The 14,252-nt window shown below is 44.7% G+C and overlaps 1 protein-coding gene across 1 annotated transcript in view; it reads left to right on the top strand.

Moving 5' to 3' along the window:
• Positions 1-14,252, top strand: part of VPS4A (vacuolar protein sorting 4 homolog A) — a 376,913-nt gene that overhangs the window by 204,106 nt on the left and 158,555 nt on the right. Inside the window, exons 6-8 of the mRNA XM_069635536.1 lie at positions 8,776-8,932; positions 9,398-9,546; positions 12,616-12,697. Of these exons, the coding sequence (XP_069491637.1) occupies positions 8,776-8,932; positions 9,398-9,546; positions 12,616-12,697 (388 nt within the window). The remainder of the gene's footprint in view (positions 1-8,775; positions 8,933-9,397; positions 9,547-12,615; positions 12,698-14,252) is intronic.

Here is a 14,252-nt window from a genome sequence, read left to right as displayed (position 1 = left end):
GCAAAGGGGCAGTGTGTGCATCCTTGCTGCATGTTTGGGACTGTCTTGCCCCAATCCATAATCCAGCCAGGTGATGTCTGTTGCTGGGCAGATGTGTGGCGAAAGGCTGTCCAGGTTTGGAAAGACCTTGCCAGTTTTAATAGTGCAGAGTCTTGACATTGGTGAGCTGGAATTGCACGATATGTCAGGCGGCATAAGCCAGGTGATATGTGCATAAATCAGGCACACCCATTCCACCAATGTCTGATAGTAATTGTAGCTTCCAAAGTTTAATGCCTGCCGGTTTATTGTCCCAAAGGAAGTCCTTTGTGTGCCTATCAATACCCCCCAACTCAGCTTTCGTAGGGAATCTTACTTGATGCATAGTTTATCTTTAGCACACAATTCAAACCAAGAAGACCCTAGTCGATGCTTTGACCCTGTGGCTGGTGGGACCAATCAGTCTGGACCCCTGCAGGAGATGCCTGCTGCCAGATTCCTTCAGAAGTGTCTCGCAAACACCCTATTGATTGACAAGGTCCAGGCAATCCTATCCGGACAGAATCCTGAGGTCGAAACCAGCCACAATACCCTGAGGGACCAAGGGGTGGTTACTCATGAAATTGGGGTTCACAGTCTTTACACTTGAAAGCAGTTCAAGATAATGCAACCAATCAAAACTTTGAGTAGTGAAGTGAAGAAAACCGTGCAATGCAAATCAAAAATCATGTACACCGTTTTAGACATCTATGGCCCTATAACGGAACTCCTTCCCCATTCAATTAAGTAGATGTAGTGCCTCTAAAACGGCCAGTGTTCCATGTAAGTACCTAAACAAGGAGCATGAAGTCTTAAAAATAAAATACAGAGTACATGTTGGCAAAGCCAACGGGTGTGTATAGTTCTAGATTGGAATCACCTAAAAGGATTGAAGCTAAGTAAAGGCAGTTTAGACGTACTCCACCGTCCACCCCCCCACCCCATATCCCACCAAACTAGGGGTTACCCTGGGTCTAATCTTGTCCAGAACTCCACTGATAATGAACAAGCAAGAGAGTGTTTAGTAGTGGACTTTAGGCCCATACAATCCCTATGGCGGGAGGATTTCAGGGGGGAGGCCGGAGGATTTCAGTGAGGGGGAGGGAGGGGAGGAGGGAACAAGTATGAAAGCTTGATTTCTGAATTCCAATTTCCTAAACAACCACCCATTGGTAACTCTGAATTGCTGGGACTGCCTACTCCTGTAATTGGTCTGCTTGCCAGAGGCTGTGTTGCTGTGGCTGGTTTTGGCTTTAAATTGTTTCTAGCTAAGCAGGGGTTCTGCGCTCCGATTAGATGGTTCGGCAATTCTTCAAACAGGACAGGCCAGGCACCACATAACAGCAGCCACAGTAGATCCCACTGAAAGAGGAGGTCCCCCCAGCCCCTCTTTCTGGACATGACAGAGATGGGCAGCTTTGAAGTTTACCTCAATCGGGACAGTGGGTGAGACTTGTGGCAATTAAGAGATTGCTCCATCTTAGCCCCTATTCATGCAGAAGAGGAACTATAGCAGGAGGAATGGTCTTAGGCGATAAGTTAACGATCAGCAGAGTTTAAAGCTCTAATTCTGGATGGTAACAGGTGCACTTCCAACTGTTTCTAGAAGTGGTTCCCCTGTGTAGGGGTCCAGACTGTTTGGCCCCCACCATCCCCAGGGGTTAATGCACAAACAAGGGCCTTGGATCGTTGCGAGAGCAGTACCACTTCATCAGCACTAGTCATTTGGCAATGCTGGTCATCCTCAGCTACAATCGTCTGATCTTCAGTACAATGCTTCTCTTCCTCAGGGTTTTGGCTGCGGTGGATCATCTTGGGAACAGCTGCAGTAGTCCACTTTTTATCCCAAATTCAGGCTTCAGCTGCCCAAGCAGTCATTTGGTCAGAATCATTACCATTCAAACTGGCCAGGTCTGGCCAATCAGGAACAGCCTCTTACCTCACATATGTCCAGCAACAGACATCCCCTGGCTGGAATATGGATTGGGACACGACCGTCCCATCCACCAAGATGCACACACTTCCACTTTGCCCTGAAACTCCATGTTGAAGTGCGTACCATGTGTGGCATTTTTGGACCCAAGAGGGCAGGAAGAAATCACGGACAAGATTGCCGATGCCCAAGGACAGGTTGAAAACCATGTGGCACGCCCATTTTGAGTATATGGTGCCCAAAATGATGATATTCAGTAAATAAACATGCACAAGAGAACACTGGAAAAAAAGGTAGAACAAAATCTGCTACTGCCAGCCTGTCCCGGACACATCAAAAAACCTCACAAAAATGTTACTAAAGAAAAGGAAAAAGGGACACATGGTACTCGTGCAAAAAATCTATGTAAGTTGATGTGTGCTGCAGTAAAACAATGCAGGAATCTCGCACAGTGGTCCACTTGCAGTGGCAACGATGGCAACTGACCAATGCCCCCAAAAGAGGAGTGATGGAAAAGGCTACTTATCTACAAAAGTTAGGTTAGGGTTTTAAGGTATAGCAAAAAGCTGGGGATTCCACATATTTCAATGGGAAGGAAACGTACAAGAAGAAAAATCTTGTTTAACTCGGGCCAATACACAAATTGTGTGGGAGGACCTGAGCGTTTGGCCATTTTTGGGGGTCAGCTCGATTGGTCGGCCGTCACAACTTTTGTATGTCTGATTTGTGTGATTGAAGGCTTTGCTTAGGCCATGGGTATATCTAGCGGAGACCCTGACCCTTCCTCATCTCTGCTGGGATTTGTATAGGTTATCTTACCAGCATGCTGGCGGATTGTGCATCATAGCTGTGCTTCTGAAACCCTGGGACCATGTCTGCCCATGGTTGGCTGAAATTTGCATCCCATACCCTTAGCTCCGGTTTACTGTTTTAGCTGCTGAACATATTATCTGGGCTGTCCTCCATTCTGCCCATGTCCTCATCACTAAATGAGCTGTATGTCCCCTGCTGGGACCCTTTCCTGGCAGTTTTTTCCACTGTCTATCCAGTGTACCCTCATGATGGGTAGCACCTCAAATTAGGAAGCTTCTGTCGTCCAGAAGGGTTCTAGGACAGTGCTACCCCAATTCTGCTTTTTGTCTCGGCCATCTTGGGTCGCCTCCTGGCACTGTTTTCTGCTGGCTGGCTGATCCGCTTTGCTCCTCGAGACTACTGAAATATCTGTTTGCCAACATCACATCAAATGTATAATAGGTGACGTCCTCGCGTGTATTTAGATCACATGCATTTTCAAAAGGGAGTATACTCGTATGCTGAAGTAATACTTAGATAAATAGGCATGCCTGGTAAACATAATTGCGAACTAATCGGCCCTGCTCATTAAACACATTTCTTTTGATTTATTTACGAGTTCCTTCAGAGCCAAGAGGAGTTACTCTTCTTCCTTACTTTTTGTTTCTGCCCAGGTAAGCTTTATGTAGGCATATTGGGTCCCCAACCTCCAATGAATTAGATCTAATCCTAAATTCAAATAGGAAGGAGGTATTGGGTGCTACAAAGCTCGAGGTGTGATACCTAAATTGGTATTACATATTTTATTGCTTTGCAAAGATTAATAATATTGATTATGAATATATCCACCTTTTAAAAATGTTTTTTTTTATTCTAGCACTTATGAAGTAATCATATACTGATTATCAAGATATGAGTTAGGTGGCAAGCAAAGGAGTAGATTACCTCTAATATAACCCGTGTGGCTATTCAAGTTCAAATCGAATCATATGAGAATCTACATGTGAAATCTAAAATTATTATTAAATGGTCCTGAAGAAGGCATACTCATTATAAACTGCTAAAATGTTTCAATAATGTCGACCCTGATGACATTTATTTTTTATCTAGAGAATACCCAGAATTTCAGCCAAATCAAAGACCTTGTAAAGTGAACCACACATTAGAAACCGAACAAGAGACATTTTTGTATTGGGAATTGATCAGAATGAAAGTATCAAGAAATTGTTTGGAGTGATGAACTCTCTGCAATATAACTACCATTATCTCACTTATTGGTTGAGATTTGTTTTATGCAGTCATACTGTTTGTATTAGTATGTGAGCGCATTGTTTTTTCATCTACTCATGAAATTATTGAATTGTATGAAGTGCTCTATGCACTTCAGTGTTGTAGGCATAATTTTAACACTTTCTATATGGCACTGCATCTTTATTGTTGATTTAAATATGTTTTAGAAATGTTGTTTGTCTTTTACCGAAAAAAAAAGTTCAATAGGATTAACTCCCTGTATCACATGGCTTTGCCCCTCGAGCCATCCAGATCTGCTTTTTCGGGCTCCTTGTCTTTCTGGTGCCTTCTCTGCCATTGCTTTTGCTCCTGGCTGGTGGGCCACCCTCTTCCGAAGGACTGTTATTCTCTTTTGGGTCATCTGGGTTTTTGTTGGTCTGGGGTTCGTGCCGGGTCCGTGGTAGTGAGTTTCTGCAGGTCGTCTTCTACCATGGTTTGCATTCACTTGCATTGGACCGAATCCTGCTTTGTTGCTTTGCTTCTTAGGGCTTCTGGGTCTCCAAACTGGAACTCTTTGAGAGGACCTCCTCTGGCATCCACTTTCCTGACTCTTCCCCAGGACCGCCGCTCTGCCTACAGACTGTCTCATTATTTCCTATGGGAACATTTTAAACCACTTGTGAAGCTTCTATAAAGTGACTTGGAAGGTACCTACCTGTATGTGAACATTTTTTCCTACACCCTGGATCTTCAGGCCAAAAGTTTCAGGGCCCAGGAATTTTAGCTTGTACTCTTCATTTTATATGCACTTTTAAAATCACTGCATTTCACTCCTGCCTATAGTCATGCGCTGTTATTGTATCTTACTGGTGGTTATTTTTGTTTCCCTGACTTTCTAGGTGCATTCTAAGCCCGTGGGGATCTGGTACTGTCAGGCCCAATTCTGTCCTAATTTTTGGTGGCCCTCTGGGCTTGGCAGTTAAGTTGTAAAACCCCTTTCCTCCCCCCTAGGTGCTATTTCTAATGTATAGTGTACATTTGTAACATTAATGCTGCTATGTACTCTAGAGGGGCATAATTGTGACACTGCCGTTTCTGTCATGATTAAGACTTTGTAAAGGTATGTTTTATTATTGTCTATGGTTCCCTTTTTCTTCCCACCCTTTAGCCTTATACTTATTGTTCCTACCACCAGGAAGTTGGCATACATTTAGCTCTGGAGTGTGCAAGGTCCATTTTCGGCCCACAACCGCTTTGACACATGTACTGTGATTGTTTAATTTCACCTACAGTACTAATTTATTATTGTAGATACTGTGAGAAACCTGAAGGTGTCGCCCTGGCTAGTCCCCGGAGATCTGTCATCCAGATGGCCAGGACACGGCCATCGCTATTGGATCCAGTTTCTGGAGGTGGACCAGTGAGGGAGGATCACCTGGATGGGGGGGGGGGTCCTGTGGGAGTGGGACACAGACGGGTGAGACACAGTATCTCCCTTCTTTCAACACCTTTTCCCCATCCTCCCATGTATGGTATTCTAAAACACTGCTCCCCCTTTTCGGACACAAACACTTTCACACAACACGAAAGACAACGGACTAACATCAGAGCCGTTTACTTGAAATGTCCCAATACAAGGGTCATTCAATTGACTAGACTCTCACACACCTGACGGCCCTTTCCCTTCCCCACAGGGATAAAAGGTGGAGCACATGAGCAAGCCAGACCGCACGACGTGAGAGCTAATGCAGCACGGCAGTTCAGGAGGAGGAGCAGGACGGCACATACAGTGAAGGTGACCATGAGAGAAGCGACCTTGCGCTTTCTAACTAAGGCCCGTGAAACCTCTGCACAAGGAATTATAAGACCGCAAACAATAGCCAGCATGTGTTGCAGCAGATTTCTATGGTACGCGAGACCCTCCTCTGCTGAGAACCAAGCCTGGGAAGGACGCTGGTCTCGGTGGTACCAACATTGACTCCAAGGATAAAGAAAGCCAAGCGATTCATCACAGCCGGTGAGTCGAGGGGAGAATCGATAAGAAACTGAACTGTGTTGTACGAAAAGTAGCCAACAGCTAAGTTGACCTTTGAAATGCTTAAGGATGCGATTGTGGAAAGAGGGGGGAAAACTAGCAACAGAGGAGGCCAGCACCACGTGGGTGCTCAAGCAGGAAACTCTGGGCAATTGCCCAACGATAAAGACTACCGTAATCAGAAGGTGTTGGGAAGAGGCGAAGAAAGGTCAAGGTGGTTCTACAGGGGTCTTGTAAAATCCTCTGTACCATCGAAAGTCTTTGATCGGCAGATGATTACGAAAGCTAAGGGAAGTGAATCCTGCATGGTGAACATTTGTACATGAACTGTATTTCATAAAAGATTAGCAAGAGTGAACCCGGCAAAGGGATACTAATGAGAAGGGGCGAAGTCTAAAGTCCTATGATTAATTGTTGTAACAGTAGGCAAACATGAACCCGGCAGAGGGAAGCCGACAACCAAAAGTCGGTGAAAGTGAACCCAGCATAGGGAAAGTCCGAAAACCTGTTTAAAAAGGATTGGGGTTGTTTTACCGTGGTGGAAAGGTCAGCGACAGAAATTACTGCATGAGAAATGTACGTTATACATAAATGTTCGTACATTTCTCATGCAGACATTCCTTAAAACAACCGCAAAACTTAACCCCTGCCCACACACCCAACACACCCCGACCCCTCTACTTAACTTTAATCTCGACGCGCTGTGTCCCTGCGACACTGGTTCCCTTTCACTTCCATGATCGGGAACCGGTGCTGAGGGGTCCTTTTTTTATTTTATTTTTTGGGGGGTGTCCCCTGCAACACCCCGCTCACTATACCGTATAGTATAGTGAGCGGGGTGTTGCAGGGGACACCCCCGCAGTTTTTTCTTTTTTTTTTTTGTCTCGCTGCAGGGATGTCCCCCGCAACCTTTGCTCACTATACTAATATAGTCCAGAGCCCCCGCAGCCTGTTTTTTTATTTTTTTTTTTTAACCTACCACCCCAAAATATACATACCACAAAAGGTTCGAAATTTTTGTAGTTCGAACTTTTGGTGGTATGTATTTTAGGTCTTTTGGTGGGCTAGGTAAATTGGATTCGGTCATTTTGCCGATTCCTTTAAAAAGACATTAAGATTTGTGAAAGCAAGAAGTATTACAAGACCAGGGCGAGGGAAGTGTGTCCCCCTTGTCATTTGGGATCCGAGGGAGATCCAGGGGTGAAAATCTATCACCCAAAGTTCACTTAGGAAGGAACTATCTTGTGAATTTGTTGAATATAATTTCTGAGGGGTCTGCACCCAGAAGAGGGGGACCGAGAGGTGGTTGTCACCAAAATTATTAAAACTTTTTTGTTTGTTGAGAGCATCAGTCCCAGAAGGCAAGAGACCTTTATTGAAAAAAGACTTAACCATCGAAGAACCTGATAGCTGGAACGGAACTGTATGTTCATGCTAAGAAAGCCAGAGCGTGTGCTGTGCTCCAAGGTCCCACCTTGTCCCGTGCTGAAAACTTTGGGAAGGGAGCCCCCTGGCAATCGCATCCTGATTTATGATTTGAGAACACTTCTTTCTTTATTGATACCCTATCCCGCATTCTTTCTGTAATTAGTTGTAAGGAATTGGCAATAGGTTTTTCTTAGTATAGGCCCTTTTATTTTGACACAATGCCGCTAGGACTGCTTTATTTTTCATTTCATGGTCGACACTTGCTCCCATCTTAGATTTAGGTTTGGGTTAGGCGTTTTTCCACCTTGCATTTATAGTTCAATAAATACCCTTCAACTGTGATCACTTGTCTGTCTTTACTGTTGGCACCATGAGTTCCTTAAAATACTGAGATGTTTTAGTAAAGTGTATATTTTTCAGTATACCAGTGTGTGGTGCATTCTGTAACAGTGCTTATTGGGAATAACTATTTCACCAACAGCCCACCTCCTCCCTTGAGCGAAGACGGACTCTCCTGCCAAAGTTGCAACTTCAGAGAGTTGTTTTCTTTCTTTTGGTACACAACCATGTCTTGGCTTTAGGTTAGTAGTTTTTTCACCCCACACCAAAAACCTAACATGCATTATGTGAAATGGTACAGACAGACATTGCTATTAATTTGGTGGCAGGATAGAATGCCACTTGCTCATTGCCTCATTCTTTTGACCGGAAATGTATTATTGCTCGATATTCTCTGTGATCAGTCGTACACTTTTGTCTGTCATGCTGTAATTATCTCCTTTGTCTTGCAGTCATGGGCAGTGGTCCCTACCATCCTTACTTTCCAACTCTTCTTCTTTTTTTGTTTTTTACAGCATCCATAATTCTCTGCATTCCACTATAAATGTACCTCATTTGCTTTCCTGTCTTTCTTTCAGTCCTCATCCTTGCATGTTCCTACTGTTCTTTGTTTTTCCTGCATTCTCCCTAATAGCTACTTTCTTACCCGGTGGTTTGCAGCTTGTGCCTCTCCAGATGGTTTGGACTCCGACTCCTATGAGGCGAAGTCTGATGGGAGTTGTAGTCCAAAACTTCTGGCGAATCAAACGTTGCAGTCCACTGGCTGCTCTAACCTCTTAATGTCCTCAGTTCATCAGGGATCACACTTTCCATAACAAATCTTGATCTATGTGTACATATGGTCTGGTTTAAATGTAATTGAAGCAGTGGCATTTCATGTTTTTTTATTTTTTAAAAACTGGTGCTGGAATTTGCATCTTTGTACAAGGTTTGTCAAGTTGTATTATTCTGTTGACTGATGGCTCTGGGTGATTTTCACGGCCTACCATCTGTGTTGCAGGTAAACGCACACCTTGGCGGGGGATTCTACTCTTTGGACCACCGGGTACTGGTAAATCCTACCTGGCAAAGGCAGTAGCAACAGAGGCAAATAATTCCACCTTTTTTGCAGTCTCATCCTCTGACCTAATGTCCAAGTGGCTAGGAGAAAGTGAGAAGTGAGTGAGACTGGGTGGAAATGGGTCTCTGGCAGGTGGAGGTGGTGTGCCGGTGGGGGGCGGAGGGTTTGCACAGATTGGCTAGAAGTGGGTTCTTGAACTGGTAGGACATGTTGTATTGGTGGTTTGCAAAAGCTGCATTTGTGGTGCGCATACTATGAGGAAGTGAAATGAGTGGGATGTTTTGTATCTGATAATTTGTGTAATGCACTGCATATGATGCGTGAAGCGGCTCACTGTATGCTAAGCATGTTGGTTTTCACGCCGGCTGTTGCTTCTGGGAATCAGTATTGGTTGCACTAATTGCTTTTATTTGGCAGTTACGAAAATTGCTGTTGAATGGGTGAGGTCATATGTGATGACTTGGTGACATTGTGTGATAGTTCGAGAGATGGCTTATGAATGCAAGATTAGATATCTTGGCACAGGATTGACAGAGTTTTAAGATGTTTCTTCTTCATTCAGGCTTGTGAAGAATCTTTTTGAATTGGCGAGGCAACACAAGCCCTCCATCATCTTTATTGATGAGGTGGATTCCCTCTGCGGCTCCCGGAATGAAAACGAAAGTGAGGCAGCACGTCGGATCAAAACGGAGTTCCTGGTACAGATGCAGGGTATTACAAAAATGTTCTGTATAGCTATTCACCTTCAACATCCACAGGATTTAGGTGTACAGTCCTGTCCTTCATTTTTCAGGTGGCTGTAGCACACTGCTCCTACCTTGCGGTTCAGATGCTTGTGCCCCATGGATGCAGTCATCACTCTCCTGGTGTTTGTTCCATCCCTGATTGCTGCATGCCGTTGATGGCAGCATACACCTCTTTCCCTCTGCCTGGTTCCAGGTTTATGGGGTTTAAAGTTGTGTTGGAATAGATGTATCCTGCCAGCTTTGGCAATTCTGTATTACTGGGACCGGCATATATCTCTTGACAGTAGAAGGTGCCTCTTGAAAAAAGCCAGCTTGCTGTAAATGTTGTTTTCCTCCCCTTGGACACTTTATCCTCTACAGTGTCCCCTTGTGGCAAGGTTGTTTTTCGCACTGCTCTTTTGTCGCTGTTTCTTAAACATTGCAATTTTCCATTTCAATTTCTTTATTTGTAAAGCGCGCCTTGCCCACGGGCATCTGGGCGCATATCTTACGAGCGGTTACAGCAGACATGTAAAAGAACGGCATGGAGTACAGCAATATATAGGGCCTCATTACACGGTCGGTGGTAACCATGGCGCTATTGGCGCCATGGTTGCCGCCAGGATTTTACTGTGTCCGCCTTGGTGGATGGCGGAATTACCGCCCTACTCCAAGGTGAGCGGGGGCGGTAATTCCCCATTCACCAAGGCACTTCCCCATTCCCATTTTTGCCCCCATAGAGCATAATGGGAATGGGGAAGGCGCTAATTACGGTACCAAAAATTGCGGTACCGTAATTAGCACCAAGGTCCCTTTGCGGCACCCTACTTTAATGGCTGGTAAAACCAGCCGTTAAGGTCGGGTCCCCCAAAGGGAACTCGTAGTAAGGCGGTAAGGGTTTACCGGTGCCCTTACCGGTACCGGTAAATCCTTACCGCCTACTGTGTAATGAGGCCCATAGTCTCTATTTACAATATAAACAATATTTACAGAGGTAAGTATATACATGTCATATGCAGGGTGGCTAAGTTAGCCGTACTGAGATGGAACAAGAAACGGTGCTAGTTGTCATTGTTCAGGAGCCACATTTTAGTATTGTGTTTGAAGGCATACTGGGAGGGTTTGGACCTGAGTGTGAGGGGCAGTGTGTTCCATAGTTTGGTTGCAAGTACAGGGAAGCTGCAGCCGCCAGCTTTCTGTCGCTTGAACTTCGAGGGTCAGACAATTGGCTTGTGCAGATCTCTGCAGTCGAATGGAGGTGCACATCGATTGGAGAGATATGTTGGAGCCTGGTTGGAGAGACACTTGTGGGTAAGTGTCAAGGTTTTTAGGGAGATTCTTTGGGCTGCTGAGAGCCAACCCATGTTGCGTCTGGTGGCTGAGATGTGGTTGTTTCTAGGAATGTTGAGAGCTGCTCTGATGGCGTTGTTTTGGGTGACCTGCAGCTTATTACGGTTCCTTTGGCTGGTGCTCAGGTAAAGCGCGTTGCAATAGTAGATCTTGGACATGACAAGGGTTCTGGCTAAGATGATGCAGTTAGCCGTGGAGAGAGAGGGGCGGCAAGCAGTAATCAGTTTGCATGTGTAGGCAGAGGCAGATGTAACTGAATTGGTTTGTCTGGAGAGGGACAGAGTGGAGTCAAGGTAGATCCCAAGGGTTTTGGTGTCTTTAGAAACCTTGATGATGTTGCCGTCAATGGTGAAAGACTTGAAGGCAGGATCAAGTTCACTGAGGTGGTGGTGTGAGCCAAGGATGAGGAGCTCAGTCTTATCATTAATAAATAGCTTGTGTTGAGCCATCCAGGCTTGTATGACTAGGTAGACGTCATTCAGTGATTTGGTGTCAGCCAAGTGGTCTCCAGTGATAGGGATGAGTATCTGGGTGTCATCGGCATAATTTGTGTGACGCCCAGATAGTCCAGGATATCAAAGAGAGGTTTGGTGAACACGTTGTATAGTGTAGGGGATACACAGGAGCCCTGAGGCACGCTGCAGGGGACAGGTGAGGGTTCAGCGGCCGCTGACGAGGAGAAGACTTGCATGGATCTATTGTCAAGGAATGATCTGATCCAGGAGGTGGCAGCATCTGCGAAGTTGGTGGTTGATGTGAGGTGTTGACAAAGGATGCGGTGGTTAACAAGGTCGAAGGCCTCGGATAGGTCTAATAGTAGCAGCAGTGCGAGTTTCCCTTTTTCTTTGAGGTTTGTGTCCGGGGTTGCCTCTTGCTCATTGTAGATTTACCAGCTGTGCTTTGCGTGGCTTGCAGATGTGAATCTGAAGTTTCCCCTTTGCTTATTTCGGTTGTGCGTCGTTGTCTTCCTGCTTGTTACTGTAAGTAATACTGTTCCACATTTGCAGCCGAATTTGCATGTTCCGATCCTGGTTTTGCATCTCTGCATTTTCTACAATACAACCACTCAACGTTTAGCTGATGTAGTCTTATTCCATCCCAAGATGAGGCTGAGGTTCCTTCTATCCTGATGCCAGGTTGCAACTGAAATTGTTTCTTGTTCGTTCCCTGGACCGTCTGAGGTCTCTTGATCTAATCTGATTTGAGGCAGATTGCCCTTGGCTAGGGGATACCTTGTTGCAGGTGCGGGTCCCCATTTCTACGTGCCGGTTATGGCAGATTCTGCAGTTTTGTTATCTTCCATAGTTGTTATTATCACTATTTATTTTCCAAGATCAATATGGCCTTACTCAATGGGCAATAAGTTTAACTCCTGATTGGAAAAAAACTTTTTAAATAGAGGGGTGCATAAAGTCTGGCAAAAAGATGCTAGACATAAAAAAATATATCCAACGTTGAGCATGAATACTGAGAAACTCGGAGCATTTATGTTCACAGGAGAGCAATCCCACACGTTTGGATTGACTTAAATTGGGACTCGCCAAAGGGTAGGTGTTAAACACAAAAAAGGAGCATAGCCACTGAAGCTATAGTCCTAAAGTGCACCAGTAAACACTGCAAATAAAGTGCCTTTATTCCCAGAAGAGCTTTATAGTTGACAGCAGTTTTCCCATTCTTCTATTTCATCCTTTCTGTTCGTTTGCAGGTGTTGGCAATAACAATGACGGAGTCCTTGTTCTTGGCGCCACAAATATCCCATGGGTGTTGGACTCTGCCATTAGGAGGAGGTAAGTTCACATCATTCCTCCAGCTCTTTCAAATTTCCTTGTGAATTTGTATTTTGTCTGCTGATGTTTTAGTGGAGCTTAGTGCATGCGTCCAAAGCCAAGTCGCAAGCAGCATTTTGGCCTCTAAAAGGCTGAACACTATTACCCTGGGAGCCTAAGCCTTGAGAACCAGGTATCATAATAACTAAACTTTGTTGCCCATCAGCTTGCTTAGGGAGCAACAGGAATATTAGCTCTTCAGGTTGGTCATCATGAGTCTTGATGGGGCGATGGCTGGGTCGCACTTGAACTTGACATCCCCAGCATACATTTATTTTAATATGGACTTCTAGAATATGACCTGGTGGACTGATTTTGGAGGCCACACAATTAATAGTGCACAGTGCACACTGAGAGGTTTGACAAAATCCAGTTAAGGAATGTGTATGAGCAGTGAAGGATTAATCTTAAGAGCCCTGAAAAAGGTTGGAGACAGCACTGGGAGGGGCTGACTGGATTAACATATGCACACGTTGCAAGCTGTTGCCCACAAGGGCTCACATGAAGCCAGGGAAGGTACTGCCACACTCATTACCAGCTATTTATACCACAGAAATGAGGAGGGAGGAGAGTGGCTATCATGACTGTCTCTCTGAAGTACGTGGGGTGTTCACTGAATTGTGCTCCTGCATTTTCAACATTTGCACAAGTTAGTAAGATGTTTCAGGAAACAGAAGGCAGCACAGGTACCCCACTGTTGAGATGGATTTTCAGAATCGGCCCTCTGGCCAGATTCTAAGCAGCCACCCTATTCTGATGAACCAGGGCAAACACTAAAATCTAGCCAAACTTTGTCTGAGTAGTGCGACTGAACAGCAAGGCTTAAACTTAGGAGAGCGTGAGTGTCGAAGGGTTCAGTTGAGCACACACAAAGCACTCTCATAGTACAAGTTAGGCAGAATGCATAAACAGTTATTTATTTAGGCCTTAGACAACTCTTATTAACTACAAACACTACTAAAACATTAATTACTAATATATACACATTAAGTAACAAACTAAAGCATTCATTACGAATATGTACATATTAACCTTGATGTGATCTGCTAAGAGCACTAACACTTCGCTTTGAAATACAATTAGAATCCCTTTTCATTGTACTGTAAGAGTAGCAAAGTAAATGAATAAAGAAATATATCCAGGTAAGTAATCAATACTTTGAGATCTAATAGGTTGAGAATAAAGAAGTTGGCAAACATGCAACATCTTAGAGTTAAGTTTCTTAACTTAAATAGACCTTCATTAGCTGGAAAAGAAAGGGCCTAGTGCCCTTAGTCACAGGTCTCAGTTTGAAGACTTTTCAGGAGGCTAGGAGTCTCTATATGGAGATTGAACAAGTGTTGGATTGAGCCAACCAGGAGTTGTGTTCCAAAGTTCCGTAATAACAAGAGGAAAGTCTTTTATAGACCGTCCCCAGACCAGACACCTTAGAGGAGGCCCAGGGAAGGACACCAGGATAGTACACCATAAGTCAGAGATATTGAGCTGAACGGGTGTGTTTTCTCACCCTCTTTAA

Source organism: Ambystoma mexicanum, chromosome 1q (genome assembly GCF_040938575.1).
Source record: "Ambystoma mexicanum isolate Mex_15411 chromosome 1q, UKY_AmexF1_1, whole genome shotgun sequence".
Lineage (NCBI taxonomy): Eukaryota > Metazoa > Chordata > Amphibia > Caudata > Ambystomatidae > Ambystoma > Ambystoma mexicanum.
Note: the sequence above shows the minus strand (reverse complement) of the source record. Positions and strands in the feature narration are given on the sequence as shown.